The sequence below is a fragment of the Rhinopithecus bieti genome, unplaced genomic scaffold (genome assembly GCF_001698545.2).
Source record: "Rhinopithecus bieti isolate Rb0 unplaced genomic scaffold, ASM169854v2 scaffold_11161, whole genome shotgun sequence".
NCBI classification, from domain to species: domain Eukaryota; kingdom Metazoa; phylum Chordata; class Mammalia; order Primates; family Cercopithecidae; genus Rhinopithecus; species Rhinopithecus bieti.
The window spans coordinates 2197828-2225311 of NW_016806937.1; the positions used below are offsets into that span (position 1 = coordinate 2197828).

A 27484-nucleotide genomic window follows, 5' to 3' on the forward strand; every position below is an offset into this window, starting at 1 on the left:
TTCTTTTCTTTTCTTTTCTTTTTTTTTAAAGCCACGGTCTCTCTCTGTCACTCAGGCTAAGTGCAGTGGTGGGATCATGGCTCATTGCAGTCTCAACCTCTCAGGCTAAGTGATCCTCCCACCTCAGCCTCCTGAGTAGTAGACTACTCATGTGTGCTGCCATGCCAGGCTAATTTTTATTTTTTTTTAGAGACAAGGGTCTCGCTATATTGCCCAGGCTGGTCTCAAACTCCTGAATGCAAGCAATCCTCCTGCTTCAGCCTCTCATAGTATTGGGATTACAGATGTGAGCCACTGCACCTGGCCTAGAGCTCTTCCTTTGTGCCTGGCAGTGTGTCAGCCTTGGCACACTGAGCAAGACAGACATAGGCTCTGTCCTCATGGAGCTTACATTCCAATGGAGGAGATTACTGACAAATAAAGAATATTGCAAATTATGCTAAGTGCCATAAAAGAAACAGGGCAGAAGCGTGTGTTGTGGAGGGCAGTGGGGGTAGGTAGGCAGGCCCCTATGATGAGGTAGATGTATATTTGAGCTGAGCCATGAAAAGCAAGAAAGACTCAGCTGTGAAAAGAGCTGGGTGAACGGTGCTCCAGACCAGGGACACTGCAACGAGAAAGGTTCTGAGGCTAGAATGAGCCTTGAGGAGCAGAATGGGGCCCTGGGAGCCTGGAGCTTAGTGGGTACAGGCGAGAGTGGTGGGAGATGAGGTTGACAGGGGGCAGGGGCAGATGTTGTGAGGCCTGTAGGCCACAGGAAGGAGTGTAGTTTTAGATGATGGTTTTGAACAGGGGCTGGGCATGATCTGTGTGGCTCCGTGTAGCAGACAAGCATGGAAACAGGAAACTGGTCAGGAGGCTGCAGAGGGACAAGCCGATTGGCGACTGGATGAACCCTGGCTTCCCCTCCAGTCCTGGGCTTCAAGACCTCTGATAATGCATCCTCCACAAGGCAAGTGATGCAGAAGAAAGTTCTTTCTGCCAGCAAGGCCAGACCCCAGTGGTAAAGCTCAAGGTACTCCCTGACCCTTCCCTACAAATATGCCAGGCTGCAGGGGTCAGAGCTCCTTCCTAGGGAACAGCAGCAAGCCCTTCTGCTCTGCCTGGGCCTGCGGGTAGCACAGGTGACATTCGCCCTTGCCTGTAGCCTGACGGGAGGGATGATGGGGCTTCAACTATGCTGGTGGGAGTACAGATAGGAGAAGGGAAAGGGGAGGAAAAAGGGGGGCATTGAGGGGCTCACCCTGGGCAACTGGGTGGCTGGTTTAGTGGGTGAACCAGTAAACCACCCCAGGCTGGTTTACACATGTACTGAAAAGAAGAAGCCTGGGGCTGGAAGTTTGGAGGAAGAATTTTTTGGGGAAAATAATGAGCACTACTTTGTTAAGATGTCTGAGAGAGGCTGGGTGCAGTGACTCATGCCTATAATCCTAGTACTTTGGGAGGCCAAGGCAGGTGGATCACCTGAGGTCAGGAGTTCGAGACCAGCCTGGCCAACATGGCAAAACTCTGTTTCTACTAAAAATACAAAAATTAGTCAGGCATGGTGGCAGATGCCTATAATCCCAGCTACTCTGGAGGCTGTGGCAGGAGAATTGCCTGAACCCGGTGGGTGGAGGTTGCAGTGAGCCAAGATCATACCACCGTATTCCAGCCTAAGGAAAAATTAAAAAAAAAGTCTGAGAGATAGCCAGGTTGAAATGTGACTCTGTGTGTGTGTGTGTGTGTGTTTGTGCGCGCGCGCGTGTGTGTGTTACTTAGGGAGAGGTCTACTGGAGATAGAAATTTTGGAGGCCTCAGCCTCCAGATGATGCTTAAAGCCACAGGACTGACTGGTATCACCTAGGAAACCCAAGGAAACAAAGGGGACCAGAGGTGGCACCTGGAACACTTGGGCTCACTCAGAGGATGCAAAAAGAGCAGGAGCTGGTAAAGGAGCCTTAAGGAGCTGCCAGGGATGGGGATGGAGAAGCAGAAGCATGGGGTGAGGTGAAAGCCAAGAGTAGTGGCTGTGTTGGGGTGAGGGAGTTATCCGAGGGGCCACTGTCTGAGCTGAGACTTGAAATGCGTCTCTGGGATTGGGCAACTTAGCAGCAGTTGGAGAACCTGCAGAGTGGGAAGGAGGGAAAGTTAGATGGGCCTGAGTGAAGAGTAATGGGATCTAGGGTGAGGAAAATGAGCAAAACACAGTCACACAGAGTGGCTAAAGTTTGGATGAATCTCATGTGCATATATGTGGAGGGAAAGAAGCCAGATTCAAAAGAAGACCCCGGTGATCCATGCATACAAAGTTTCCAAAAGGCAAAATTATCCTGTCCTGTCTATGGCTACAAACATAAGTACATTTGCAGCGTCTAGTTTTCTACAAAGCCTAGAGTTGTTCAATAAAGTTTTCTATAGCTGCCCATAAATAAAAGTACTACAAGGTGGGAGAGTGGTTCCCTCTTGCTGGGTTGGGGATTGTGATTGGGAAGGCATATGTGGAAGCTTCTAGGGACGGGCAGGGCCAATGTCTTGCTTTCTTTTACTAAATTGGCTGGAATCTATTTTTCAAAACAACCTTATGGGAATATATATGCCATAAAATTCACCCATGTTAGGTATACAATTCAATGACTTTTATATTACTTATTATTTATTTATTTAAGACAGGATCTCACTCTATCACCCAGGCTGGAGTGCAGTGGCATGATCATAGCTCACCACAGGCTCAACCTTCTTAGCTGAAGTGATTCTCCCACCTCAGCCTCCCAAGTAGCTGTGACCACAGGCACACGCCACCAGGCCCAGCTAATTTTTGTATTTTTTTTGTAGAGACAGGGTTTTGCCATGTTTCCCAGGCTGGTCTCGAGCTCCCGGGCTCAAGCAATCCACCCACTTGGGCTTCCCAGAGGGCTGGAATTACAGGCATGAGCCACCACCCCCGCCTAACTCAATGATTTTTAACAAATTGACTGAACTGTGCAACTCTCACCACATCTGGTTTTAGAACATTCCCATTGCCCCAGTAAGACCCCTCATGCCAGATGGTAACCACTTTTCATTCGTACACTCCAGTCCCAGGCAACCACACATCTGCTTTCTGGGTCTATAGGTTTGTCTTTCCTGGACATTTTATATAAATGGGTCATACAATATGTGGGTTTTCACATCTGACTTCTTTGATGTAGCATGAAGTTTTTGAGGTTCATCCACCTCGTAGCATGTATCAGAACTTCACTTCTTTTCATTGCTCAAGAGTATTTCATGGTATGGATGCACCACAGTTTATCCACTCATCAGTGGACACAGGTTGTTTCCACTTTTTGGCTATACATCATGTTGCTATGAACATTTGTGTGCAAGTCTCTGTAGAGATATATACCTCTTTTTCTTTCTTTCTTTTTTTTTTTTTTTTTGAAACAGAGTCTCTTGTTGCCCAGACTGAAGTGCAATGGCACAATCTCGGCTCAGTGCAAGCTCTGCCTCCCAGGTTCACGCCATTCTCCTGCCTCAGCCTCCTGAGTAGCTGGGATTACAGGCTTGCACCACCACGCCTGGCTAATTTTTGTATTTTTTGTAGAGGCAGGGTTTCCCCACGTTGTCCAGGTTGGTCTCAAACTCCCAACCTCAAGTGATCTGCCTGCCTCAGCCTCCCAAAGTTCTGGGATTGCAGGTGTGAGCCACCGTGCCTCACCATATACTTTCATTTCTCTTGGGAAGCCTCCTGGGGTAGAATCTTCCAGATGACCCAATCATATGATACATTTGTTTCACTTTTTAAGAAACTGCTAAACTGTTTTAAAAGTAGTATTCCACGTCTTGCCCAGGGTGGGTAGTAGTTATACGGGGTCTCATTTTGTAAATTATTAGTTACATTAGATATGTATGCACTTTCTGTATTTCTTCTATTTTACAACTTTAAAAGAGTCAAGAAATAAATTGGGGGTGGGGTGGTGAGTGGAGTCAACTCTGGGAAGGTTTTCTGTAAGGGGTAGCAGTTAGGGATGCTGTTCTGGGGGCTGTATGGAGCACTGGAGGAGGAGCAACTGGGGAAATAAATCCTACAGGAATTTCACTGGAGGGGCTCCAAGACTCATCAGGCTCAGCCCCTGGGCAGGTATATGCAAAGCACATGCCAATATATGCAAATAAGTTAGGCTTTCCTGGAGTTTCCTCACCTTGGGGGTTTTTGTCTCTAATAGTTGTGACCAGGATGGTGGGCAGGCCCCAGGGCTTTGGGGTGCTAGGCTTGGGCACTCACAGACTGGCTTTCCTGGGAGTGGGGAGCCTGCAGTCCTGCAGGGGCTGAGGGTGGAGTATCATCTACTAATCCCCGGCCTGCTGAGGCCACTACTCTCCCTGATCCCCTCACGCTTACCCTGGATACTGGCCACAGCTAATCTCCACTCCTGGAGACTCAGGGGCTGGCCGACAGTGTACTGCCCTCTTCCCTGAGGGTTGCAGGGAGAGGAGATCCCTCTCAGCATCCACATCTTCCTAAGGGCAGGTCCTGGAGTCCTTGCCTAACACAGAGGAGAGACTTGAGACCCAGAGAGAGGCGGTAATTAGCCCAGGATTACACAGCCTGCAGTGGGCTGAGTAGCCATTTCTGGCCTGCCTTGGCCTGACTACCTCCAAGGAACCACAGCTCCCCGTCTGACATTTCCCAAGATGCCTGGCCTGTGCTGAGGCCTGGGAGACCACAGCCTTCAGGAAGGCTGGCAGGAAGTGGCCAGAGCACAGGAATTCTGGCATAGGCTCTTCTTAGAGCCTGTAGTTGCCAGGGTTGCTAAGGAGTGGGTGCCTCAGAATCAGGCTGCAATGGGCATTGTCTGTGCACAATGTTCCTTTATTCTGCTGCTGTGCATAATGAGGGACTCATCCACCTCACTTCCTCTTCTGCCCATTGAGCAGTCAAAGAGCTGAAAGTCGTTATAAGCCTGTGCACCTGGGCCCTACAGATAAGGTAGCTGCTATTGGTGAGTCAGAAGCAGGGAACCCCCTCCTCAGTTCCCCATCTCTGTGATCCCCCTCCCTGTCCCTCCCCAGGCAGTCACATCCCCTAAGGCAACTTCCCCATGCCTTGTCACCATGTCCCCTCCCTGCTCCTCCATGATCTAAGGTCCTCTCTCCTCCTGCCACCCTAGCTCCCACCTCCACCTCTCACCTCTAAATCAGGGTCAGGAAGAAAGCAAGCTGCCTCAACAAATTCTCACTAAAGTGTAAATGACTGAAAGTCTCCTGGGACTATCTGCTTTTTAAAGGGAGGCACCGGGTATCCAGTAATGCTTTTCTAGTTCAAATATATCATGTTGCTCCCATTCCTGAAAATATTTCTGAGTCAATCTGTAGAATTTTGGGTAAATACCTTAGCTAAGGCAAGTCCATAATTTTCCACCCAGAGGCATACAGCATACTGAGCTACATTCTGAGCCCACTTGCTGCTGCACTTTCCTGCTCATTATTTAAAAGTAGACTCACCGGGCACGGTGGCTCACACCTGTAATCCCAGGACTTTGAGAGGCTGAGGCAGGTGGATCACTTGAGGTCAGGAGTTCGAGACCATCCTGACCAACACGGTGAAACCCCATTTCTACTAAAAATACAAAAACTAGCTGGATGTGGTAGTGGATGCCTGTAATCCCAGTTCCTCAGGAGGCTGAGGCAGGAGAATCACTTGAACCTGGGAGACAGAGGTTGCAGTGAGCCAAGATGGTGCCACTGCACTTCAGTCTGAGCAAGAGAGTGAGACTCTGTCTCAAAAAAAAAAAAAAGAAAATACTAATAGACTCAAATATCACCTCTTTTAGACCATTCCTGGAATGTCCCAACCCCAGCCTCCCCAGAAACACACACTCTGTACTGACCTCCCTCACAGCCATGGCATAATGTGTGTGTGTGTGTGTGTGTGTGTGTGTGTGTGTGTGTGTGTGTGCGTGTGTGTGTTGAGAGGGGATTGGGAGGGTTGTCTCTGTTGTCTTCTGTTACCTGAATGTTCCTGCCACCTCATGCTGAGCTCCAGAAAAATGGCGTGGCACACAGTAGGTGCTAAATAAATGTTTGCCAAGTAGACATTGGCACTGGCCAAGGCTGTTTTCACGCAAAGAAGGGTGTCTGGCTGGCATGAGCCCAGGGTGAGCCCCTTAGAACCCTCTGCCCCCCAGCTATGGCCCGCATCATCGACCTGGTGCCCTGGGACGATGGCTCCACACATGTGTATGCTTCCCCGGCCATCCTGCTTCCTGTGGAGCGGCAGCGCAACCAGCTGGCGGGCGTGAAGCAGCAGCTCTACCACCCAGCCCTGCCCACCCTGCGCCACATGGACAGGGACACCGTCAAGGCCTGCCTTCCTGATGAGCACTGCCAGTCCGCCACCTACTGCCGCAAAGGTCAGGCCACCAGTGCAGGATCCCCTTTGGGGAAGGGGCAGGTGGTTTCAAGAAAGAGGGTGACAGATGCAAGGATGAAAGAGGCCAGTCCCAGCTCTGCTGCTCCCTGCCCAGGACACTTCGACCAGGTCTGAGCCTCTGTCTACTGCTCAGTACAATGAGGATAATGACAAGGCCTGCCTTGAAGGGTTGTTATGAGGTTAGAAGGAGATAAGATGCAAAAAGCACTTAGAGGCTGGGAGCAGTGGCTCACGCCTGCAATCCCAGCACTTTGGGAGGCCAAGGCAGGCAGATGACCTGAGGTCAGGAGTTCGAGACCAGCCTGGCCAAAATGGTGAAACCTCATCTCTACTAAAAATACAAAATTAACCAGGCGTAGTGGCAGGCGCCTGTAATCCCAGCTACTCAGGAGGCTGAGGCATGAGAATCACTTAAACCTGGGAGGCGGAGGTTGCAGTGAGCTGAGATCATGCCACTGCACTCCAACCTGGGCAACAAGAGCGAGTCTCCATCTCGAGAAAATAAGCACTTAGAGTAGTGCCTGACACATAATCTGTGCTCAAAAAGTGTTGCTGATGCCATTGTTGCTGTTGTTTTGTTTTGTTTTGTTTTGTTTTGTTTTGTTTTGTTTTTTGAAGGCAGTGTCTTACTCTGTTGCCCAGGCTGGAGTCAGTGGCATGATCACAGCTCACTGCACCCTCGACCTCCCAGGCTCAAATGATCTTCCCATCTCAGCCTCCTGAGTAGCTGGGACCACAGACACATGCCACCACGCCCGGCTAATTTAAAAAAATTATTTGTAGAGACAGGGTCTCCCTATGTTGCCTAGCCTGGTCTCAACTCCTGGGCTCAAACGATGCTCCTGCCTTGGCCTCCCAAAGTGCTAAGATTACATGCATGAGCCACTGTGCCTAGCCTGTTGTAATGAATGGAGAGAGAACTGGGCAGAGGTTGGCAGGTGCAGTGGTAGGAGTCATAACAGTATAACAATAACAACTTCTGCCCAAGCATCTCTGTATGTGGAAAAGAAAGAGAAAGACCCCTCCTCACAGCCCCCATGCAGGAGAGGAGAACATGTGGGCCTTCAGGGCAAAAGAGCCCCACGGGCCTAGTGAATAACCCTGCATGGACTGAGGAGCTTGCGTGTGGAGGGATTTAGAAGGTATTTAGCAGATAAAGTCAACAGGAGTAGGTGCAGGCAGGGCGGGGTAGGAGGTGGAACAGGGGGGAGTGCAGGCCCATACCTAGGCTCCAGCTTGGGTGACAGGTGGGCTGAGGGTGTCAGAGACCGCACGGAGATCACCAGAGTTGCCACACGGGTCCTGATGGGAAACACAAATGAGGGAAGTGGGTGACGAGGCCATGGGGGAAGGAAAATTTCACAGGGAAATGGGGCACCCACACCTGCCCTGTTTAAACAGTAGCCACGGGGCTTCCTGCAGACTGTGCTATGTTGGAGGGGCCAGCCAGGTTACCAGTTCTTCCAATTTCCTGCTTCTGAGAGAAGCCAGGAATCTAGATTTTTAAAAGAAAGCTCTGATATAGATATGTATTTTGTTGTAAGCATATGCTTTAAATAAAAGTAATAGTCACAACTTCAAAACTCAAAATGCTGTAACAATATGAACAGCAACAAGTCTCACTCCCATCACCCCCCATACAGGTAACCCCCCCACATTCTTAGTTTCTGATGTCTCTCCCTGGTTCACTAATGGGAATACAAACACGTTATTTTGCTCCCCAATTTTTTATTACTGTTAACTGAAAAATCAGAAATTTATTAATTTAGGCAGGGCACAGTGGCTCACGCCTATAATCCCAGCACTTTGGGAGGCTGAGCCAGGCAGATCACTTGAGGTCAGGAGTTCAAGACCAGCCTGGCCAACGTGGTGAAACCCTCAGCTTTACTAAAAATACAAAAATTAGCGTGGCAGGATGGCAGGTGCCTATAATCCCAGCTACTCAGGAGGTTGAGGCAGGAGAATCGCTTGAACCCAGGAGGCAGAGGTTGCAATGAGCCAAGATGGAGCCACTGCACTCCAGCCTGGGTGACAGAGCGAGACTCCATCTTCAAAAAATAAAATAAATGTTTAAGTTTAGAAAAGGAGGCTTTATTTCTTATAAGGGGTTATAGCTGCAAGGTGGCCATCCCATAGGCTGGAAAGTGTGCCTCCAGCTGAAGCCCAAAGATGGGCATGTCAAAGGAGGAGGGGTTGGGTAAGAGCTTTATGTTCAAAGGGTTGGCTAAATATACATATTCAACAGGTTACAGGAGGAGCTATAAATATTCATGAAGATAGTACTGACATGGGCTTAATGAACAAACTTGCATGTAACATACAACCCATGTTGGCTTTGAGATGGAGACTTAACCTTTAAATGTATGACAATTAGGCCCTATATGACAAAAGATCTTTTCAGGACGCAAAGCTCAGCAAGTGAGCAGCCTCTGTCCATGGTTGGTGGTCTTCTCATCTGGAGAAAGTTACTGAAATCAGCCTCTTATGCAATCAAAGGCATAGCTGTGGCTAGTGGATCAGGGGGTCAGTTCATCAGCATCTGTGAGTTGTATGAGTTGTAATTGTTTTAATATTGCTTATCTCAAGGCCAGTGCTAGAGGAAAAGAAAAACCTCATGGCAATTAAAACATAGCTTATTTATTTTTTGTTTTGTTTTTTAGACAGAGTTTCCCTCCGTCACCCAGGCTAGAGTGCAATGTCACAAACATGGCTCATTACAGCCTCGACCTCCCAGGTTCAGGTGATCCTCCCACTTCAGCCTCCTGAGTAACTGGGACTACAGGCACACACCATCATGCCAGGCTATTTTTGTTGTTGTTGTTGGTTTGTTTTGTGTGGAGACAGGGTTACACTATGTTGCCAGGGCTGGTCTCCAACTTCTGCGCTCAAGTGATCCTCCAGCTTCAGCCTCCCAAAGTGTTGGAATTACAGGCATGAGCTATCACAACCAACCTGTAGTTTATGCTTTAAGTGTAGGGGTGTGTGACTTAACCCTTGCCTTGCATGGCCTTAGGTCCTGTTAATAATCTGGTATCTTGGCCGGGCGCGGAGACTCACGCCTGTAATTCCAGCACTTTGGGAGGCTGAAGCAAGTGGATTGCCTGAGATCAGGAGTTCAAGACCAGCCTGACCAATATTGTAAAACCCTGTTTCTACTAAAAATACAAAAACTAGCCAGGTGTGGTGGTGTGTGCTTGTAATCCCAGCTACTCGGGAAACTGAGGCAGGAGAATTGCTTGAACCCAGGAGATGGAGGTTGCAGTGAGCCGAGATCACACCACTGCACTCCAGCCTGGGCAACAGAGTGACACTCCGTCTCAATAATAATAATAATTTGGCATCTTGTTGCCACAAACAGTCTGTTCTCTTAGTCTTGTAATCTCTCTTTTGAGACGGAGTCTCGTTTTGTCACCCAGGCTGGAGTGCAGTGGCATGATCTCGGCTCACTGCAACTTCTGCCTCCCAGGTTCAAGTGATTCTCCTGCCTCAGCCTCCTGAGTAGCTATCTGGGACTACAGGCGTGTGCCACCATGCCCAGCTGATTTTTGTATTTTTAGTAGACATGGGGTTTCACCCTGTTGGCCAGGCTTGTCTCAAAATCCTGACCTCAAGTGACTGGCCTCCAAAACCACTGGGATTACAGGCGTAGCCACCGCACCTGGCCTTGTGATTGCTAGTTTAACATGAATGCTGGTCATTTATTGTGTCTAAACCACAAAAAGGGAGGGGTAGGATGAAGCATGTCTGACCTCCTGTCCCATTATGGCTGGGAACTCAGTTTTTTAAGGTTTTGGGGGGTCCCCTTAGCCAAGAGGGGGTTCCGCTCAGTCAATACATTGGGGAGACCTCAGGATTTTATTTTTAGTTTACATTATAAACATTTTCAAATGGAGAAAAGTTGCAAGAATATTACTATGAGTACCCACCACCTTCCGCCTGCTTCAGTTGATTTTGCCATATTTTTGCTTCTCTCGCCCTCTCTCTTACATTCTTGGACACCCTTTAGCAAGCAGCTCCCAATGACAAAAACATCCTTCTGCATGACACAATACCATTATCACACCTAGGAAACTTAACAATACTTCGACAACATCTAATATCCAGACTATATTAAAATCTCCCCAACTGACCCCAAAGATGTCTTTTATGGCTTTAAAATGATTTTTTGGAACAAGAATTCAATCTAAGATTATGTATTTCAGTTACTTGTTATGTCTTTCATCTTAGTCTAAAACAGTCCACCCAGTTTCCATTGCCCACCATCATACTGACTTTTTAAAGAGTCTCCAAGTTGTGTTGCAGACAGTCCCATATGGTGAATTTGAGCCACTGTTTCCTTATGGTGCTTCTTATCTTCTTAATCTATTTTCTGTAAACCAGCAGCTAGGTGTAGAGATCTGAATCACCAGGTTAAACACTGCTGGCCAGAATCTTTCACAGGCAACAGATGCTATGTTTGCCATAATGCTGCAGCAGGAGGCACAGAATTTTATTATCACATTATTTGTGATGCTAAGCTTGATGATTTGGTTGAGGTGATGACCTGAATATATATTCTCTGTTTCTAATAGTCTATGTTTAGTCTACCATTTTAAAGCAAACAGTAGGCTGGGCGCGGTGGCTCACGCCTATGATCCCAGGACTTTGCGAGGCCGAGGTGGACAGATCACAGGTCAGGAGTTGGAGACCAGCCCGACCAACATGGTGAAACCCCATCTCTACTAAAAATACAAAAATTAGCCAGGCATGGTGGCACGCACCTGTAATCCCAGCTACTTGGGAGGCTGAGGCGTGAGAATCGCTTGAACCTGGGAGGCAGAGGTTGCAGTGAGCCGAGACTGTACCACTCCACTCCAGCCTGGACGACAGAGCGAGACTCCGTCTCAAAAAAAAATTTTTTTTAAAGCAAATGGCAGCATATTGTATATACCCTTCTGCACCTTGGAGTCCTTGTATAGAGAAATTCTTCAACTTGTTAATTTATTTATTAAAGACAAGGTCTCACTATGCCACCCAGGCTGGAGTGCAGTGGAGTGCAGCCCTCAAACTCCTGGGCCCAAGCAATCTTCCTGCCTCAGCTTCCTGAGTAGCTGAGACTACAGGCCCAAGCCACCATGCCTGGCATTTTTTGTGTGTCTTGATTTCTAGGCACTCTTTCAATATTAAGGAATATTAATTAATATTAATATTAATATCTGTAAAATAAGTGGAAATATTTTTTCAATTTGTTTTTTGACATTTGTTTTGCCATGTAGAAGTTTATTTTATGTATTTAAATTATCAACCTTTTCTTTAATGCTTCTGGATTTTAATTAAAATTATTAAGGCCTTTTCTATCCCAAGGTTATAAAAGAATTCGCCCATGTTCATTTTTTACATTGGAATCTTCGGAGTTTTATTCTGTGGCAAGGGGTGAGATGTGATTACTATTTTATCTTAGATTTTTTTAAGTTGTCAAATTAAAAAAAAAATGTAAGAGAGTCTCGCTCTGTTGCCCATGCTGGAGTGCAGTGGCGTAATCTCAGCTCACTGCAACCTCCACCTCCTGGATTCCAGTGATCCTCGTGCCTTAGCCTCCCTAGTAGCTAGGACTACAGTCGTGTGCCACCACGCTCAACTAACTTTTCGCATTTTTGGTAGAGATAGGGTTTCACCTTGTTACCCAGGCTGGTCTCGAACTCCTGAGCTCAAGTGATCCACCCGCATCAGCCTCTCAAAGTGCTGGGATTACAAGTGTGAGCTACCGCGCCCAGCCTTTTTTCTTTTTTTGAGACAGGATCTTGCTCTGTCACCCAGGTGGAAGTGCAGTGGCATGATCACTGAAGCCTTGACCTCCTGGACTCAAGTGATCCTCCTGCCTCAGCCTCCCGAGTACCCGGGATTACAGGCACTCCACACCATGCCGGGCTAATTTTTGTATTTTCAGTAGAGATGGGGTTTCACCATGTTGGCCAGTCTGGTCTGGAACTCCTGACCTCAAGTGATTCACCCGCCTCGGCCTCCCAAAGTGCTGGGACTACAGGTGTGGGCCATCGTGCCCGCCTCAAAAACTTTTTTAAAGTACAATGTGGGCCAAAATTCTTCTATGACCTCTGACCACTGGTGAAGGAGACACCTCTTCTCCCTTTCTCTTGTTTCAACAGATGAGTTTGACAACGCCCATTTTACACTCCTTGGGGTCCCCAACAAACCCCTGCAGTGTTTGGTGAGTGTCCTTTGCCCTGCCCTTGGGTAGCTAAGGGGCACCAGCCCCAAGCACCTCTGGTCCTGGGATCTACTCCCCAAGCACCTCCTCAGGTGCCTGCTTGGGACTCCCCACATCACCCCATCCAGGTTCCCGACTTCGGGCGCCCCCTCGGTCCAATACACCGGGCCAGTTGTCAGCTGAGGCCTTTGGGATGGACTGGGATGGCTTCCCTAGGCTCCTGCGGCTACTGCTGCGCAGGCCTGACCCCCGTGGCCCTGTCAGGACATCACCGCGACAGGCCAGAAGCTCCGCAACAGGTACCACGAGGGAAAGCTGGCGCCCATCGCGCCGGGCATCAACCGAGTGGACTGGCCCTGCTTCACGCGCGCCATCGAGGACTGGTCCCACTTCGTATCCTCGGCCGGGGAGTTCAAGCTGCCTTGCCTGAGCAAGCGAGGTCTACGGGCCGCTAAAGGAACTGCAGGGCAAGTGGGCCGCGGGGCTGGAGCAGGGAGCGTGGACTGCGCACAGGAACTTAGGCGGCGGGCCAGGCGAGACAGGGCGTGGCCGCTGGGGTGCAGTGGTGGCACTTGCGGTGGGTGGGGCCAAGACGTGCGCGCGGATCTGGAAGCAGGACTGCCCATGAGGAGGGGGCGGAGCCAGGCAGAGCCGTCGGGGTTGGGGCTTTGCCCTGCGGGGCAGCGGAGGCGGGACCTGTTTTCCGAACATGTGTGGGTGGGGCTTAGGTAAGGAGGCGGGGCTTGTCCTGGGGGGCGGATGAGCGCTCGAGAGGGGGTCTCTGTTCGCAGTGGAGGGTCTCAGCGGCTACGCGGTGCGGTACTTGAAGCCGGACGTGACCCAGAGCTGGCGGGTAGGGAGCGCTGCGCGCAGACCCGTCCCTGGCGGGGAGAGGGGGGTCCTGGTGGGGAGCGGCTTAAGCCGGGAGTTGAGGCGGGGAGGAGACCCAGAGCAGGGCCTCCCAGTCTTCAGGGCCACCGTCTCTAGCAGGAAGCCCTGTGTGGGGCGTGGGCAGGGCGTCCGTGCTCCCCCGACTCACCGCGCCCCTATCCCTGCTGCCCGCCTCAGTACTGCCTCAACCAGAACCCCAGCCTGGACCGCTACGGACAGAAGCCCCTGCCTTTCGACTCCCTGTAAGTGACGCCACGCGCCCCGGGACCCCATATCCGGAGGAGGGAGGATGAGGTCTGGGCCGCTTTCCTAGCGCACACGCAATGACCTTTGAAAACGTGAGAACTGGGAAAAATTGGCTCCAATACACCAGAAACAAATTACAATTTCAAATGAATACACATGTAATTCCTACTAAACGGCGCACCTTGCCCTCCCTGACAGCTCCACCCTTGCGGAGTGGAGGCGTTTGCATTGGGTGTAGGCGCCCTGGAACCCTTCAGGAGGGATGGCGGGGAGAGGGGTGGCTCCCGAGGTCTAGCGAGGAGCCCAGAGAGGGTCGCCCCTTCCCATCTCGGGTTCACCCGTCCCGTTCTTTCCCAGGAACACTTTCCGAAGCTTCGGCTCCAGCTACAGGTAGGGGAACGGTCCTGTCCCGCCCTACAGCCAACCACGTTCCCATCCGACTGCTGGGGACAGCCTCGGGGCTCCCCGACTCTGAGACCCTCCTGCCCCGGCGAGGCCTGGCGAGGAGGAGGTGCCCTCCTGGGAGGGCGCAAGCTGCTTCGCTCTGGAGAGATCGCCCCTGGCAAATGTGCAGCCCACTGGGGTGGGGATAGACGCGGGGGTGGGGGAGGTCCATATCCCACCAGGTTTGACTGGAGGAGGCCAAAAGGATGGGACGGGGGTGTTACCTGGAAGGAGAGAAAACAGACAAATAAGAAACACGAGGGAGAGCCAAGAATCTGCCTTTTTGGGTGGGGGATTAAGGGAGGGTGCTAAGTGGTGTTCCCGGCAGGGTCGTCCCACAAGTAAAAGCTTGGAGATAAGAAAAAGAACGGAGGTTGCAAGATATTCAGACATTTTCATAACTGAGCCATCTCTCACCTTCCTCGCCCCACTTTGTACACTCCAGCAAGACTAGACTCCCCCGAAACCCAGCAGGACAAGCACTCTTCACACCTTTGCCTGTGCTGTTTCAGCGCCTAGATGGTCCTTCCTCCTCTGCCTGAAAAACTTCTTCGTGCCTTTTTTCTTTCCACCCCCCCCCCCCCCCCCCCAAATCTAGCTCTGTCGCCCAGGCTGGAGTGCAATGGCGCCATCTCGGCTCACTGCAACCTCTGCCTCCCCGGTTCAAGCAATTCTCCTGACTCAGCTTTCTGAGTAGCTGGGATTACAGGCTCGCGCCACGAAGCCCGGCTAATTTTTGTATTTTTAGTAGAGATGAGGTTTCACCATATTGGTCAGGCTGATCTCGTGATCCACCCGCCTTGGCCTCCCAAAGTGCTGGGATTACAGGCGTCAGCCACCGCGCCCGGCCTCTTTCATGCTCTTTAAAGCCCAGCCCAGATGTGCCATCCTCCTTGAAGTTTTCCCCCACCCTCTGCCTCTCCCCACCGGCTCACACTCTGTCCCATTGGTCACTACCTATGTGTCCATATCTTATAGTACCCAGACTATTGCATTGTTATTATTGACAGAAACTAGCCTTCCCCTCTCCCACACAGGGGAACGTTTCTGGGTTTTGCTACCGTATGACGCCTAACAGAGTAGGTTCACTAAATGATTGAAAAATGGGTGAAGCTGTTCATAGTTAGGAATCAATGGTAGAGAGGGATGAGGCAAAGTCAAAGGAGGGAGGTTAGCTTGAAAGCTAAGGAGGACAGCTGAAAATACAGAAAACAGGGAGCCACTGAAGGCTCCGAGCCACATAGAGGCTGGCTAGAAGCTGTGTTTTCAGAGCCTAGAGGGGGAAAGCCTGATTTTTCCCCTAGGACACCCTGGAAACCCTCACCTCACCCCTACTTCTCTCCACAGTCGTGTCAACTATCTGACCCCCTGGCATTAATCTCTGGAAAGGAGGCTGACTCCCAGGCTGCCGGACGGTGCCACCTCAGGTCCCCTGGCCAGACCGAGGACTTATGGTGGCACCAGCTATCTCCCCAGGAGTTCAGCCTAATTAGAAATAAATCTAATGCTTCCTTAGAGAGACATGCAATTGTGTGTGTGTGTATGTGTCTTGCAGAGGCTGGGAGAGGGTCAGGGCCACAGGATGACAGTATTTTACCCTTGCCTGTCCCCAGCCAACTCCTGAAGAACTGGTGGGGGGTTGGAGAAAAATGTTTGGTGACCTGGTTTGAGAGTCAGGGTGTAAGCCCTAAGGTCCAGCCAGAATTGAGGTCCAAGAGCAAGAGATGTGTTCCTGCCCCTTGCCGGCAGCCCCACACCCAAACCCCCTCCATTTTGGATCCTGAATTTAAGCCCTAAAGAGAAAGGGAGGGGGTTAGAAAGCTATTTTTAGGTGCCTTTTGAAGCTCTTGCCATACCAGTGTGCTCTGGGGGGTTTCCCTGTGCCCGGGGTCCCTCTGAAGGTGTGGGAGCAGGCTGGGGCAAGAGGAGCTGGCCAGGCCTATGGTCTTGATTCTTGTGATGCAATAAAATGTAGAGTCTAAACTTGCATGAGATGCACGAAGCCACTCAGAGAAGAAAGTTCCCCGCTCTCCAAAGCGCCACCAATAAACATGTCATCTAAGCAAAAAGTCCTCTGCTCTATCCATGAGGCTTCAGAAATAGCCCTTGTCTACCCACCAACCATCCATTCCAAGCTGCTCCTGTGAAAAGAAGGCATGACGTCCCGGGGACAGTGTGGGGACTCCTGGCCCAGGTCTGGAATAACGCTATCCAGGGGGCTAAGGAAGAGCATCTCTAGCAATGGTAAGGGGGTGTATTAGTCTGTTTTCATGCTGCTGATAAAGACACACCCAAGACTGGGAAGAGAAAGAGGTTTAATGGACTCACAGTTCCACATGGCTGGAGAGGCCTCATAATTGTGGTGGAAGGTGAAAGGCACTTCTTACATGGTGGCAGCAAGAGAGAATGAGTGCCAGGCGAAATGGTTTCCCTTATAAAACCATCAGATCTCGTGAGACTAATTCACAACCACAAGAACAGTATGGGGGAAATCACCCCCATGATTCAATTATCTCCCACCCCCCTCCAACAACATGAAGGAATCACGAGAGCTACAATTCAAGATGAGATTTGGGTGGGGACACAGCCAAAGCATATCAGGGGGTTAGGGCTGCTAGCATCTGTGCTTAGCTCCAGGACCTTCCAGGTACCCTACCCCCACCCCACCTGTGGGCAGCTGACAAGCATAGACCCAGATCAGGATAAATAGCTACCAAGCTAACAATCTACCTGTATAGGACTTCTGGTCCTGTATAGGACTTCTGGTCCCTGAAACCTGGGGCTTCAGGGACCCACAGACCTCCTGAAATCATGTACAGAATCATGTGTCCACCTTGGGACTGCACTTGGGAAGCCACTGGCAGAGTCACATTCTGTGCCTCTGTCCCCTCCAAATGACAACTCAGAGAAGAGCTGGACTTGCCCAGGGCTCACAGCAGGGATGCTAGAGTTCTGGCCTGGGAGAGGTGGGCCAGCCAGAGAACCCCAGCAGACATGCTGAAGCCTGCCAGATGGAATCAAGTGACTGCGGTGTTTTTCCTGGCCCTGCTTCCTTGTATGACTGGACAAGTCCCTGCCAGCATACAGCCCAGCAAACACTAAAGAGCTTTGCCTGGGCCAGGCCCTTTGCTGGTGCTGGGAGGACACAGACAAGATGCTTTCCCTGCCCTCCCTGCCTTTGAAGTGCTTCCAGCCCAGCAGGCCCAGCCAACGAGAACCTGAAAGTAGAGGTGATCACATGAGTACACACCTAGACCATGTTCTCCCAGCCAAAACCCCATGAATGGCAACCCACACCAGCAATTTAATTAAAGCTTCTTGCCCACTGATTGTACATTTAATCCTGATTTCAATAATATAAATATAAAATATAAATACATGTATATATGTAATTAATATATATTTATATAAAATATAATATTAAAAAGTGTGCCTAAGAATAAAGGAAATGCAGAGTAGGTAAGCATAAATGAGTCTGCTTTTATGTGCAATTTCTATTTTTAAGTGGAAGGCAATGCATTAACCATCTTGCAGACCCCATGAGATGGGTAATTTTAGACCCATTTTACAGATGATGAAATGAACTCCGGAAGGTTAAGTGGCTGGCCCAAGATCTGGTGATTGAAAGAGCTAAGAATTGAAGTTGGCCTGCTTGAGCCCCCCCACCCCCATCCCCCGCCTGTGGCCACCAGGTTCTACTGCCTGCCTGCTACGGGACAGATCCAAACCAAGAATGGGGAAGAAACCAAAGAGGGCTTCCTGGGGGTGGGGGCATCTGACTAGGCCTCAGAGGGAGGATAACATGTCCCATCAGAAAGCTCTCTTGGGGCCGGGAAGGGTGGCTCACACCTGTAATCCCAGCACTTTGAGAGGCCAAGGTGGGCAGACCACCTGAGGCCAGGAGTTCGAGGCCAGCCCGGCCAACATGGCAAAACCCCATCTCTACTAAAAATAGCTGGATGTGGTGTGCATATCTGTAATCCCAGCTACTCTAAAGGCTGAGGCAGGAGAATCACTTGAACCCAGGAGGCAGAGGTTGCAGTGAGCCAAGATCAGGCCACTGCACTCCAGCCTGGGAACAGAGCAAGACTCCATCTAAAAACAAACAAACAAAAATGAGAAAGCTCTTTTGGAGTTGCTGGCAGTGGCAGAATCTGCAGGTTGAGAATCCTACCCGGAGGCCAAAGGCCAGAGGCTGAGAGAGGGAAAGCAGCCCAGCCCAGCCCAGCTGAGGCCGCTGTGTCCCAGCATGCTGACACCCCCTCTCAGTCTCCAGGGACTCTTTGCTCATCAAAGAGTGTCAGAGCCACATTCTGTGCCACCCAGGGTCCCCTCCAAATGACAACTCAGAGAAGAGCTGGACTTGCCCAGGGCTCACAGCAGGGATGCTAGAGTCCTAGACCACATCAGAAATCTTCCCAGCAGCCACGGCCTTGGGGACAGTCCAGCCTCCATGGCCTGACCCCAATCCACTACTGTGGCCCTTTATCCCAACATGAACTCCCCTACAGCCTCCTTGCAGTTCCAGAGGCTCTGGGCTTCTGTCTGCCTCCAACCTTTATTCAAAGCCTTCCTTTCACCAGAAATGCTTTTCCCCCACCTCTTCCTACCCAAATCCCACCCTCCATTCCAGGCAGGCTACTCTCAAGTCCTCCCATCTCCCCCCAGCTCTTCTCTCAAATCACAAAAACAGGGACCATAGCTGTCCTCGGGGCTAATTCATGCCCTCTGGCCCACCCTGGGCTCATTCACTGGCTCCTTTTATTCTAACTGGCCCTGGGGCTCAGGAATGGGGCCTGTGGTCTTTTCCAGAACCAACACACCAATCAGGACTAAATTAACTACTACAGAGCTATAGTAGTGTCGAGTACAAAACCACCTGAAAAATGATGTCCTAACCCAGGGCCTGGGGCTGGCAATGGGGAGGTTCAGGGATAGGGTGAGGGTCCAAGCTGCGGGCAGGGGTGGGGCAGGGGTCAGGGGTCAGGGAGAACTCGTGAACATCATATTTTGTACTAGATATCAGCAGTTTTGACATTTTTTTTACTGTACCTTTTGATATACAAAAACCTCAAAACCGTCTCACCTGAAGTTCGTGCCTTGTGCCCTGTAGCACCTGCTCAGTGCCTGGCAAACAGTAGGTGCTCAGTAATGCTTGTGGATGAACAAAGGCAGGAAGGCAGACCCAGGGTGGGGACAGAGATACACAGTAAAGAAGGAGCCATCCCCTTGACTCCATTTCACAGCCCTGAGGAAGACTGTGTATTCTGGCTGGAATCTTTGTAGATGAGAAAATCAATAGTGGCCAAGGCTTTTCTAGGAAGCACCACCTTCAAGAAACCAAGAAGCCACCTGCATGAGGATCAGATGTGGGGCTCGTGGGAGAGCATGGCCCTCCTCAGTCTGGGGGGCCTAGGGCCTTTGTGGTGCTACTTCTGTACATCTGGGAAGATGGAGCACAGTGGCTTTGATTGTTCAAAGAGTTGAGAGAGGGCCAGAGGGGTTGGTTACGCCATCTGCCTGCTGCTGAAGAGCTTTTCTACTGCCCTGGCCAGCCCTGGACTGGTCCCGGCTATTGTTCCCAGCTTTCTGGCCAGCAAAGAGTGAGCAGGAGCTCTACATGGCTCAGACCCCACTGCCTCTCCTTCACCTGTGTGCAGGTACCAGGCTCCCCTGGCCAACTCCCACAATTCCAGGCCACTTTCATCACTGCATGGCTGTGAACAACCCCTGGACTTCCTCAGCATCTGCCCTGCCACCTTATAAGTATGGAATGAGGCTCAGACCTGCTGGCGGATGGAAAAGGCTTCTGTACGGTGTATGGCAAGGCCGATGGGAGGGCTCTCAGATGGGAGGGCTGGGCTGGCTTGCTCTTGCCTCTGACCTCCCAGCACTAGTCCTTCTGCGTGGATACTACGTGCCAAACATGTCACACAAATCATTCCACTGTGCCCTTACCTTAAACCTCAGAAGACAGCATTATTGACTCCATTTCACAGATGAGGACATTGAGGCTCAGAGAGTTTCAACAGCCTGCCCAAAGTCCTGGAACCAATGAGTGGTGAAGCGGGACTCTAGCCAGGGCTGCTGTGGTGCTCTGAACCAGGACACCACACTCAGTCTACTATTGTTCATGAGTACAGGTTCCACCCCCAGAAAGCAGCATCCTCTCCCCCTTCCCCTGCAGGGCTAAGCATGGAGCAAAGCCAGCGCATGGTGGGAGTTTGGAAAAGCTGTCAGGATGATGGGCTTCCTAAGAACATCCCCTTTGGTAGCCTAGCCTGCCCTGGCACCAACTTCTAGGACCCAGGAGAATGGCCCCTCCCCTTCCCACTCCTGGTGTCTTTCACTAGCCAGGGGGAATGACTAATTCCCAAAGAGGAGGCTGTGACAGTCTCTCCCTCCTCCTTCCTGCTTCCTCCCAGCCCTGGCCCTCATCTAGATGTCACCCTCATCCTAAAACACCACACTTCCCATCCTCCCAGTGGTTGGGCCAAAAGGAATGATTAGCCAGAGACTAAAGATATAGTACTAGTTTATATTCCTAGTCACAACATCTGAAGCTTCCCTTTAAGATGCTATGCTTGGCCGGGTGCAGTGGCCTGTAATCCCAGCACTTTGGGAGGCTGAGGCGGGTGGATCATTTGAGGTCAGGAGTTCAAGACCAGCCTGGCCAACGTGGTGAATACCTGTCTCTACTAAAAATACAAAAATTAGCCAGGCGTGGTGGCATGCGCCTGTAGTTCCAGCTATTCAGGAGGCTGAGGCAGGAGAATCACTTGACCCTGGGAAGCGGAGGTTGAAGTGAGCTGAAATTGCACCACTGCACTCCGACCTGGGTGACAGAGGGAGACTCGGTCTTAAAAAAAAAAAATGCTGTGCTGTAAGAGAAGGAGACACTCATCAGGTTTGGGAAACAGGAAATTGGCTGTCCTGTAGGTCAGCATTCCTGGGCCTATTGGTGAGAGAAGTACGTGTATGGCCAGGTGCAGTGAGCAGCTGCTTAAGCCGGTTTGTGCTGTTTCTGCCACTTACAACCAAGAGAGGCTAATCCGAGATACCAGAGGGGAACAGGCTGGAGGCCAGGAGGGGCAGGGAAAGGAAAATGGGCCATGGGTTGATCCTGTCGCTTCCCCAGAATCAGAGCACCAGGCCTGCTGGTGGGGCACTGAGATGGGGAACTGAGGCCTGAGAAAGGGGCAGACAGAGGCCTCAGGCCATGTGTTACCAAAGGGCCTGGCCTTGAACCCAAACATCTGGGCTCCCAGACCAGGGCCCCATTGGCTGCCCTGGTTTAGGCCCAGGCTGGAGCCTAGAGGCTGAGGACCTGGTGGAGGTATAGGAACCCCACTGCTTTGTGAGGCAGGTAGGGGTGGGGACAAAGGAAGAAGAAGCCACTGCAGACTCCACGTGAGCTCAGCCATGTCCAGCCAGGGCCCTTCCTGTCCTGACCCATGCATGTTGTCAACCACTCAGGAGGGACAACCTGTGGCAGTAATTATAAAGCCTTACACACATGCTAGCACTTTCCAGGGGCCTCTCAGGATAGGTGGGTTTTGCCTAGGTCACATGGCGAGAAAGCAAGCTGGGACTTGAGCCTGGCATGGAACCAAGGCCCTGGGCATCCTCTTCCTGGGAGGTAGAAGCCTCTGGGAAGGAACCACATGGTTTCTCAAGGGCAGGGTCCTCCCATGACCACCCGGAGGGAAGAAGAGGAACATGGGGTCTGGGTCACATCTGGGTCCCCTGGCCTTTCACACCTTCTGTACCCAGCTTTCGGGCCACCTGCAGTGTAGGCAGCTCCTTGTCCTTTTAACTCAGGGCAAGGGGCCCCTACTGACCACTTTCCACTGGCTCTCAGGTACCCAGGCTTGGGAGGCTGTTTTTCCCTCTCTCTCCCCATCCCCATCCCCACCTTTGAACAACAGACAGAGCCTGAGTTGCAGCTGGGCCACTGGGGCAGGGAAGGGGTGCAGGAGGAAAGGTGTGCTGGAGGGGCTCAGGTGGGAGGCAGCTGGGCTGGCCATGTAGAAGGGTCACTGTGAGACAGGGTGGGTGGTTGTGTGGTGACAGCAGGTCCTCCCCCTCCTCTGGGGCAGGGCATGGCTGGCTGTGTCTGCTGCTGCTGCAGGCAGGCCCTTGGTTTTCCATCAGGGCTGAGCAAGCTCTCCTGTTCACCAGGCCCAGTGCCTGGCTTCCAGCCTTCCATGAGCTGCTGCTCTCTCACAGGTCAGCTCCCACTTCAGGGGCTGTGATTAAACCCAAAGGAAGTCAGGAGGCCTCGGGCTCATTCCTGAAAGCCCCAGGTGTCCTGGAGTTGGTACTGTCAGCATCTTCAAGCGTCCCCACCAGGGACTCTCTATGGGGCTCTATTTAATTCTCAAAACAACCAAGCAAGGCAAGGTGAACCTCCCCATTTTACAGATGAGGCAACTGAGTCCGAAAGAGGTTCCCAGGGCCACACAGCCAGAACATTCAAAGCTCAGGATTCAAACCCAGCCCTATGCCCCAGTCCCCAAGCCGCCCCTCGGACCTGTGCCCCCCTCTGCCTCTCCATGTCCATTGTTCCCCTGTGGAAGAAGGAGCAGAACAAGCAGTTCACTGGTCTCTGACGGTCAATGTCTTTACTTCTAAAGCATACATTGGACTCACTATATATTAACATCAAAAGTGGCTATCTAAAATGGAGTCATTCTTTTTAAAAATCCAAATCCTCACATTTTTATATAAGATCCAAAATGACATGAAATTAAACTCTACAGTGTTATGAATAGTATAACAAACTGCTTTCAGAAAGCAAAATGAAAGGAAGAGAATTAGCAGTTGGGACGGTTGTAGGCCTGGGTTCCGTGTCTTTTGAGGCATTGTGACAGACAGCCAGCACCGAGGGGAAGGACCAGCCCCTCCCTGTGGCCACAGGAAGGAACTCAGTCAGACAGAGGAGGTGGACGTGGCTGGTCAGCCTTACGGTGACAGAGAAGCACGGTGGCATCTCCCTGCCCCTCGGGGCCCTTGGTGTGTCCACTGATTAGTCTTCTTTCAAGACCAGGGAGGGGTGGGGCTGGAAGAGGGCAGGGGATAGAGCAGGGTTAAAAATGATTATTTAATAATAAAGGTCCTTCTCGGCTTCCTAAGGAGGGCTGTGGCCACCCAGCGATGTTGGTCAACTCCATCCGCCAGGTCCCCCACAGGCTTCCATAACCCACTTGCTCCTTCTGCTCCCTATGACCGGGACACCCTCTGCTCCATAAGCCTCATGGGCAGCCAGAGGCCTAGGGGGACTCTAGGAGGACCCAAAGGACACTCTGGCCTTTGAAGTAGCTGGATGTTGTCCAGAACATCTTGGCAGCACCAGACCCCTGGGGTCCAGGCCAGCAGCCACATTGATGTAGGGAGGGTACTGGGGGGTCCCCACCCTGGCCTGGTCTTGGCTCTGAAGCAGGACTGGGGTGAGCTGACTGGGGCTGTGCCCCAAGCCCCTGACGCTTTGGTTCACACAATTCCGGGGAGGATACTTGTTCGCATCTGCTGGGGAGATCCTAGGCCTGGTCCTACTTCCTCCCAGCCTCAGGTGGGCTAACGATCCCTGCCTTTCACACCAGCAGTTCTGTCTGCTGAGAGCACACCACATTCCCCACCACACCTAGGAACCGCGCTACAAAGGTGGGAGGGGCGCGTCCAAAACCGGAGGATTTGCCCTTAGCACAGACAGGCTGCTTTTCCTCCTGTCCCCAGGGATGGCACTGTCCCTTGGCTGAGGGTATCACAGGAACTCCTCAGCTTCCCCCCTTCCCCCTGAGCCCACTGGTCTCCAGGCAGACCTAGCCCCAAGACCCACCCTGCACATCTCCCCTGCCAGAAACCTGGGGACACATGACCCCTGGCTAGAGCAGACAGAGAGGGCTGTGACTCACCCTCTGCCCTCCCAGTCCCCAGGACTACGTCTTAAAGCTGGTTTTCTCCTCAACACATCAACTGATGCCTCACACCTAGCCCACCTCTGGGACCCCAGCCCCACCATGAACCTCCGCTTTCATAACCTATGTGGCTGCTAATTAGGTTGAAAGATATGGGAAGGCTGGGCTGGCATCGCACCCTCCTTAGGGCAGGAGAGGCCACTTGATTTCCAGCCTGGTTCCAGTGCCCCGGAAATAAGGGGGGCTGATGACTCTCAAGAAAGCGAATCTTGTGATGGGAAAGAGGTTTGTGGAATCAGGATGGGCCACAGCAATCTGGCTGCCCACACTGCCTGCTGGTGCCTGGAGTACAAGCACCACACCCTCTCCCTGCCTCGTACCCCTGTGTCCTCACTCCCGAGGTCTCAGAACACTGAGCTGGGTGGGGACCTTGGTGCAAGGCAGCTGTGAGGAGCTAGGCTGCGTGAGGCCTGCGGGGCCCACGGCGCCAACTCAGGTCAGGCTGGTAGGGGCCACAGCCGCAGACTCAGGGCAGGCAGGCGGCTACCTGGTAGGCGCCCTCCGCTGCTGCGGCGGCGGCACTATGCTGCGCGCTGTGCTCCTGCAACAAGGCCACGTCTAGGAAGCGCTCCCCGCACCATACGCACTTGAACTGCTGCTCGCGGGCGTGCACGCCCTGGTGCTTGTTGAGATGCTCCCGCTGCTTGAAGGCCTTGTCGCAGTTGGGGCACTTGTAGGGCTTCTCGCCCGTGTGTACCCGCCGGTGCCGCTGCAGGTCTGACGCGTACTTGAAGCGTTTCTCGCAGTCCGGGCACTTGAGTGGCTTCTCGCGGGCCGGGTCGCAGCGGTGCTGCACGAACTCAGAAGAGGAGAAGAAGCGGCGTTCGCACAGCGTGCAGCGCAGGGGCTTCTCCGCCGCCGCACAGTGGGCCAGCTGGTGCTTCTGCAGGGCCGACGCCCGCTTGTAGGCCTTGTTGCACACAGGGCACTTGAAGGGCCGCTCGGCCGCGCCGGGCAGGCACTTGTGCCGCAGCAGCTCGGCAGACTGGTCAAAGCCCTTCTGGCACACGGGGCACTTGAAGAGAGTCTCGAGGGTGTGCACGTGCTGGTGGTAGAGCAAGTGGCTGGGCTGCCCAAAGCCCTTCTCACACAGGCCGCATTTGAAGGGCTCCTCGGTCTTGTGCGTGCGCCGGTGCCGCATCAGTGCGTACTGCTGCTTGAAGCCCATGGGGCACAGGTCGCACTTGAAGGGCCGCTCAGCGCTGTGTGTGCGCTCATGCTGCCGCAGGTCCGAGGGCCGCTTGAAGGCCTTCTGGCACTCGCCGCAGCGGAAGGGCCGCTCCCCGCTTGGCGTGCACGGGTGCTGCAGCAGCTCCGACGACTCCTTGAAATGCAACTCGCACACGTTGCAGCGGAACAGGTGGTGCTCGCCCGAGTGCGCATACATGTGGCGCACCAGGTGAGAGCGGTGCTTGAAGGTCTTCTCGCAGACTGCGCACTTGTAGGGCCGCTCGGAGCTGTGCGTGCGCTTGTGGTGCACCAGGTGCGACGACTGACTGAAGCTCTTGTCACACAGCGTGCACTTGTAGGGCTTCTCACCGGTGTGGATCCGCTCATGCCGAGAGAGCTCCGACAGGTGCTTGAAAGGCTTTTGGCAGATGGGGCAGCTGTAGGGCTTGTCAGCCTGTTCAGCTGGGGTGACAGTGGAAGGCGGGGGTGCTGCGGGAAGCGATGGGGCGGCAGTGGTGGCCGGCTCCGCTGCCTCGGCTGGCTTGTAGGTCTTCTCACAGATGGAACACTTCACCAGGCCACTGTGGGAGCTGTGGTGCTGCGCCAGTGAGGTGAGTAGTGAGAAGCCCATCTTGCAGACCCCACAGACGAAGGGCTTCTGCTCAGCCTGCACGCACTGGTGCTCCAACAGGTCAGTGGCCTGGTGGAAGATTTTGAGACACTGTGTGCACTGGAATGAGCGGTCATGGCCCGCCAGACACTGGTGCTCATGTGGACTGGACAGGTGCGCCAGGTCGTGACCACACACGCCACATTTGGGGCCTGGCTCTCCTGCTGCCTGCAAGGGCGGGTGTTGTGGGGGCTGCAGGCCCGGGTCTGGCTGCAGGAGGATGCCATAGACGGCACAGCCCAGGGGGTTCTCCGCCGTGCCCGGGGGCAATGTGTGCTCCGCCAGGGCTGGCGGTGGCTCTGCATGGTGCTGAGGCTGCGGTGGCTGTGGCTGCTGTGGCTGCGTCTGTGGCGGCTGTTGCCAGCTTTCCGACATGCTTGGGAAGATGAAACAGGGTTTGGAGAGTAATGGCTTCAGTTTCCCGCTTCACGTGACCCAATCCAGAGAGAGAAGCTGCCCGATCGCAGAGATGGACAAGGACCTCAGACAAGGCACAGAAGAGGGGCTGGTCACACAGCCCGAGTCAGTAACCAAGTGAACAAACTACAAGGCTCGGCCTGCAGGACATGGGGGCTCTTCAAGGGAAGGTCCCAGCAATGCTGGGGAGGCTCGGCCTGCAGGACATGGGGGCTCTTCAAGGGAGGGTCCCAGCAATGCTGGGGAGGCTCGGCCTGCAGGACATGGGGGGCTCTTCAAGGGAGGGTCCCAGCAATGCTGGGCAGGCTCGGCCTTCCCCAGTGATCTGTTCTGTAGAGAAGAGAGAAAGTATGAGATTGAGGAAGGGACAAGCAGCAGTTTCCTAGGCTGTCTCCCTGTCCTGCCCGCAACTCACCACACCATCACAAACCATGCATCGGGTAAGGCAGAGGTGCTCAGGGCTGCAGAACTGCTCCCTTCTTAGGCGATCAGAGAGGTCTGCAGCCAGCTCAGCTCCTCCAGGCAGTGCAAATGGCAGTGGCCTCCACTCCCACCCACCTCAGTGCCCCGCCCCTGGGCCAGGACATCCCAGCCTCCACAAGTCCCCTCCAGCTTCCTGCCAACCCTTTAGCTGAGACTCACAGGTGAGAGTATCTGCCTACAATACAGAATCCTCCTTGAGGCCCGCAGCTCCTCTTTTGTCGCTACCCTGAGTCTCAATCCGGGACACCACTACTTACACCTGAGGAGGCCAGACCCCCCCAGGTCTGAGAGCCCAGTGGCAAATGGCCTCTGACAGTCAATATTTAGGATGACTTCATGGAACCAAGGACCATTTCAAAAACGCTCACCTATGAGGGAACTGACCACACCTCCTCAACTATCCCTGACCACAGGCCCATTCTCTCCCCACATGACAGGATGGTGGCCCTGCAGAGACCAGAGCCCATAGGTGATGGCGGCTAGATGACAGGGCCACAGAACCACCCAGGCTTGATGTCCACACAGCAGAACTTCCTCACTCTAGTTCTCTCTCAGAACTCACACACACACACACACACACACACACACAC

At 52.6% G+C, this 27484-nt stretch overlaps 3 protein-coding genes across 3 annotated transcripts in view; 1 reads left to right on the forward strand and 2 right to left on the reverse strand.

Annotated features, from left to right (window-relative positions):
* CNGB1 (cyclic nucleotide gated channel subunit beta 1) overlaps positions 1-7686 on the reverse strand; it is a 99551-nt gene extending 91865 nt beyond the window's left edge. Inside the window, exon 1 of the mRNA XM_017878912.1 lies at positions 7616-7686. The gene's annotated coding sequence lies outside the window, so the exon portion shown is untranslated. The remainder of the gene's footprint in view (positions 1-7615) is intronic.
* On the forward strand, positions 4804-15703 carry SPMIP8 (sperm microtubule inner protein 8). Its single transcript, XM_017878913.1, is given in 9 exon segments — positions 4804-4857; positions 4859-4961; positions 6147-6371; positions 12535-12596; positions 12861-13035; positions 13388-13449; positions 13665-13729; positions 14091-14123; positions 15525-15703. Coding segments are annotated over 9 exon segments (810 nt in total). The 3' UTR covers positions 15556-15703.
* A 7073-nt stretch (positions 15704-22776) lies between these two features.
* Positions 22777-27466, reverse strand: ZNF319 (zinc finger protein 319). The gene has a single exon (XM_017878914.1). The coding sequence runs from the start codon at positions 26367-26369 to the stop codon at positions 24621-24623; it is 1749 nt and encodes a 582-aa protein (XP_017734403.1). The 5' UTR covers positions 26370-27466; the 3' UTR covers positions 22777-24620.
* Between the last annotated feature and the right edge of the window lie 18 nt (positions 27467-27484).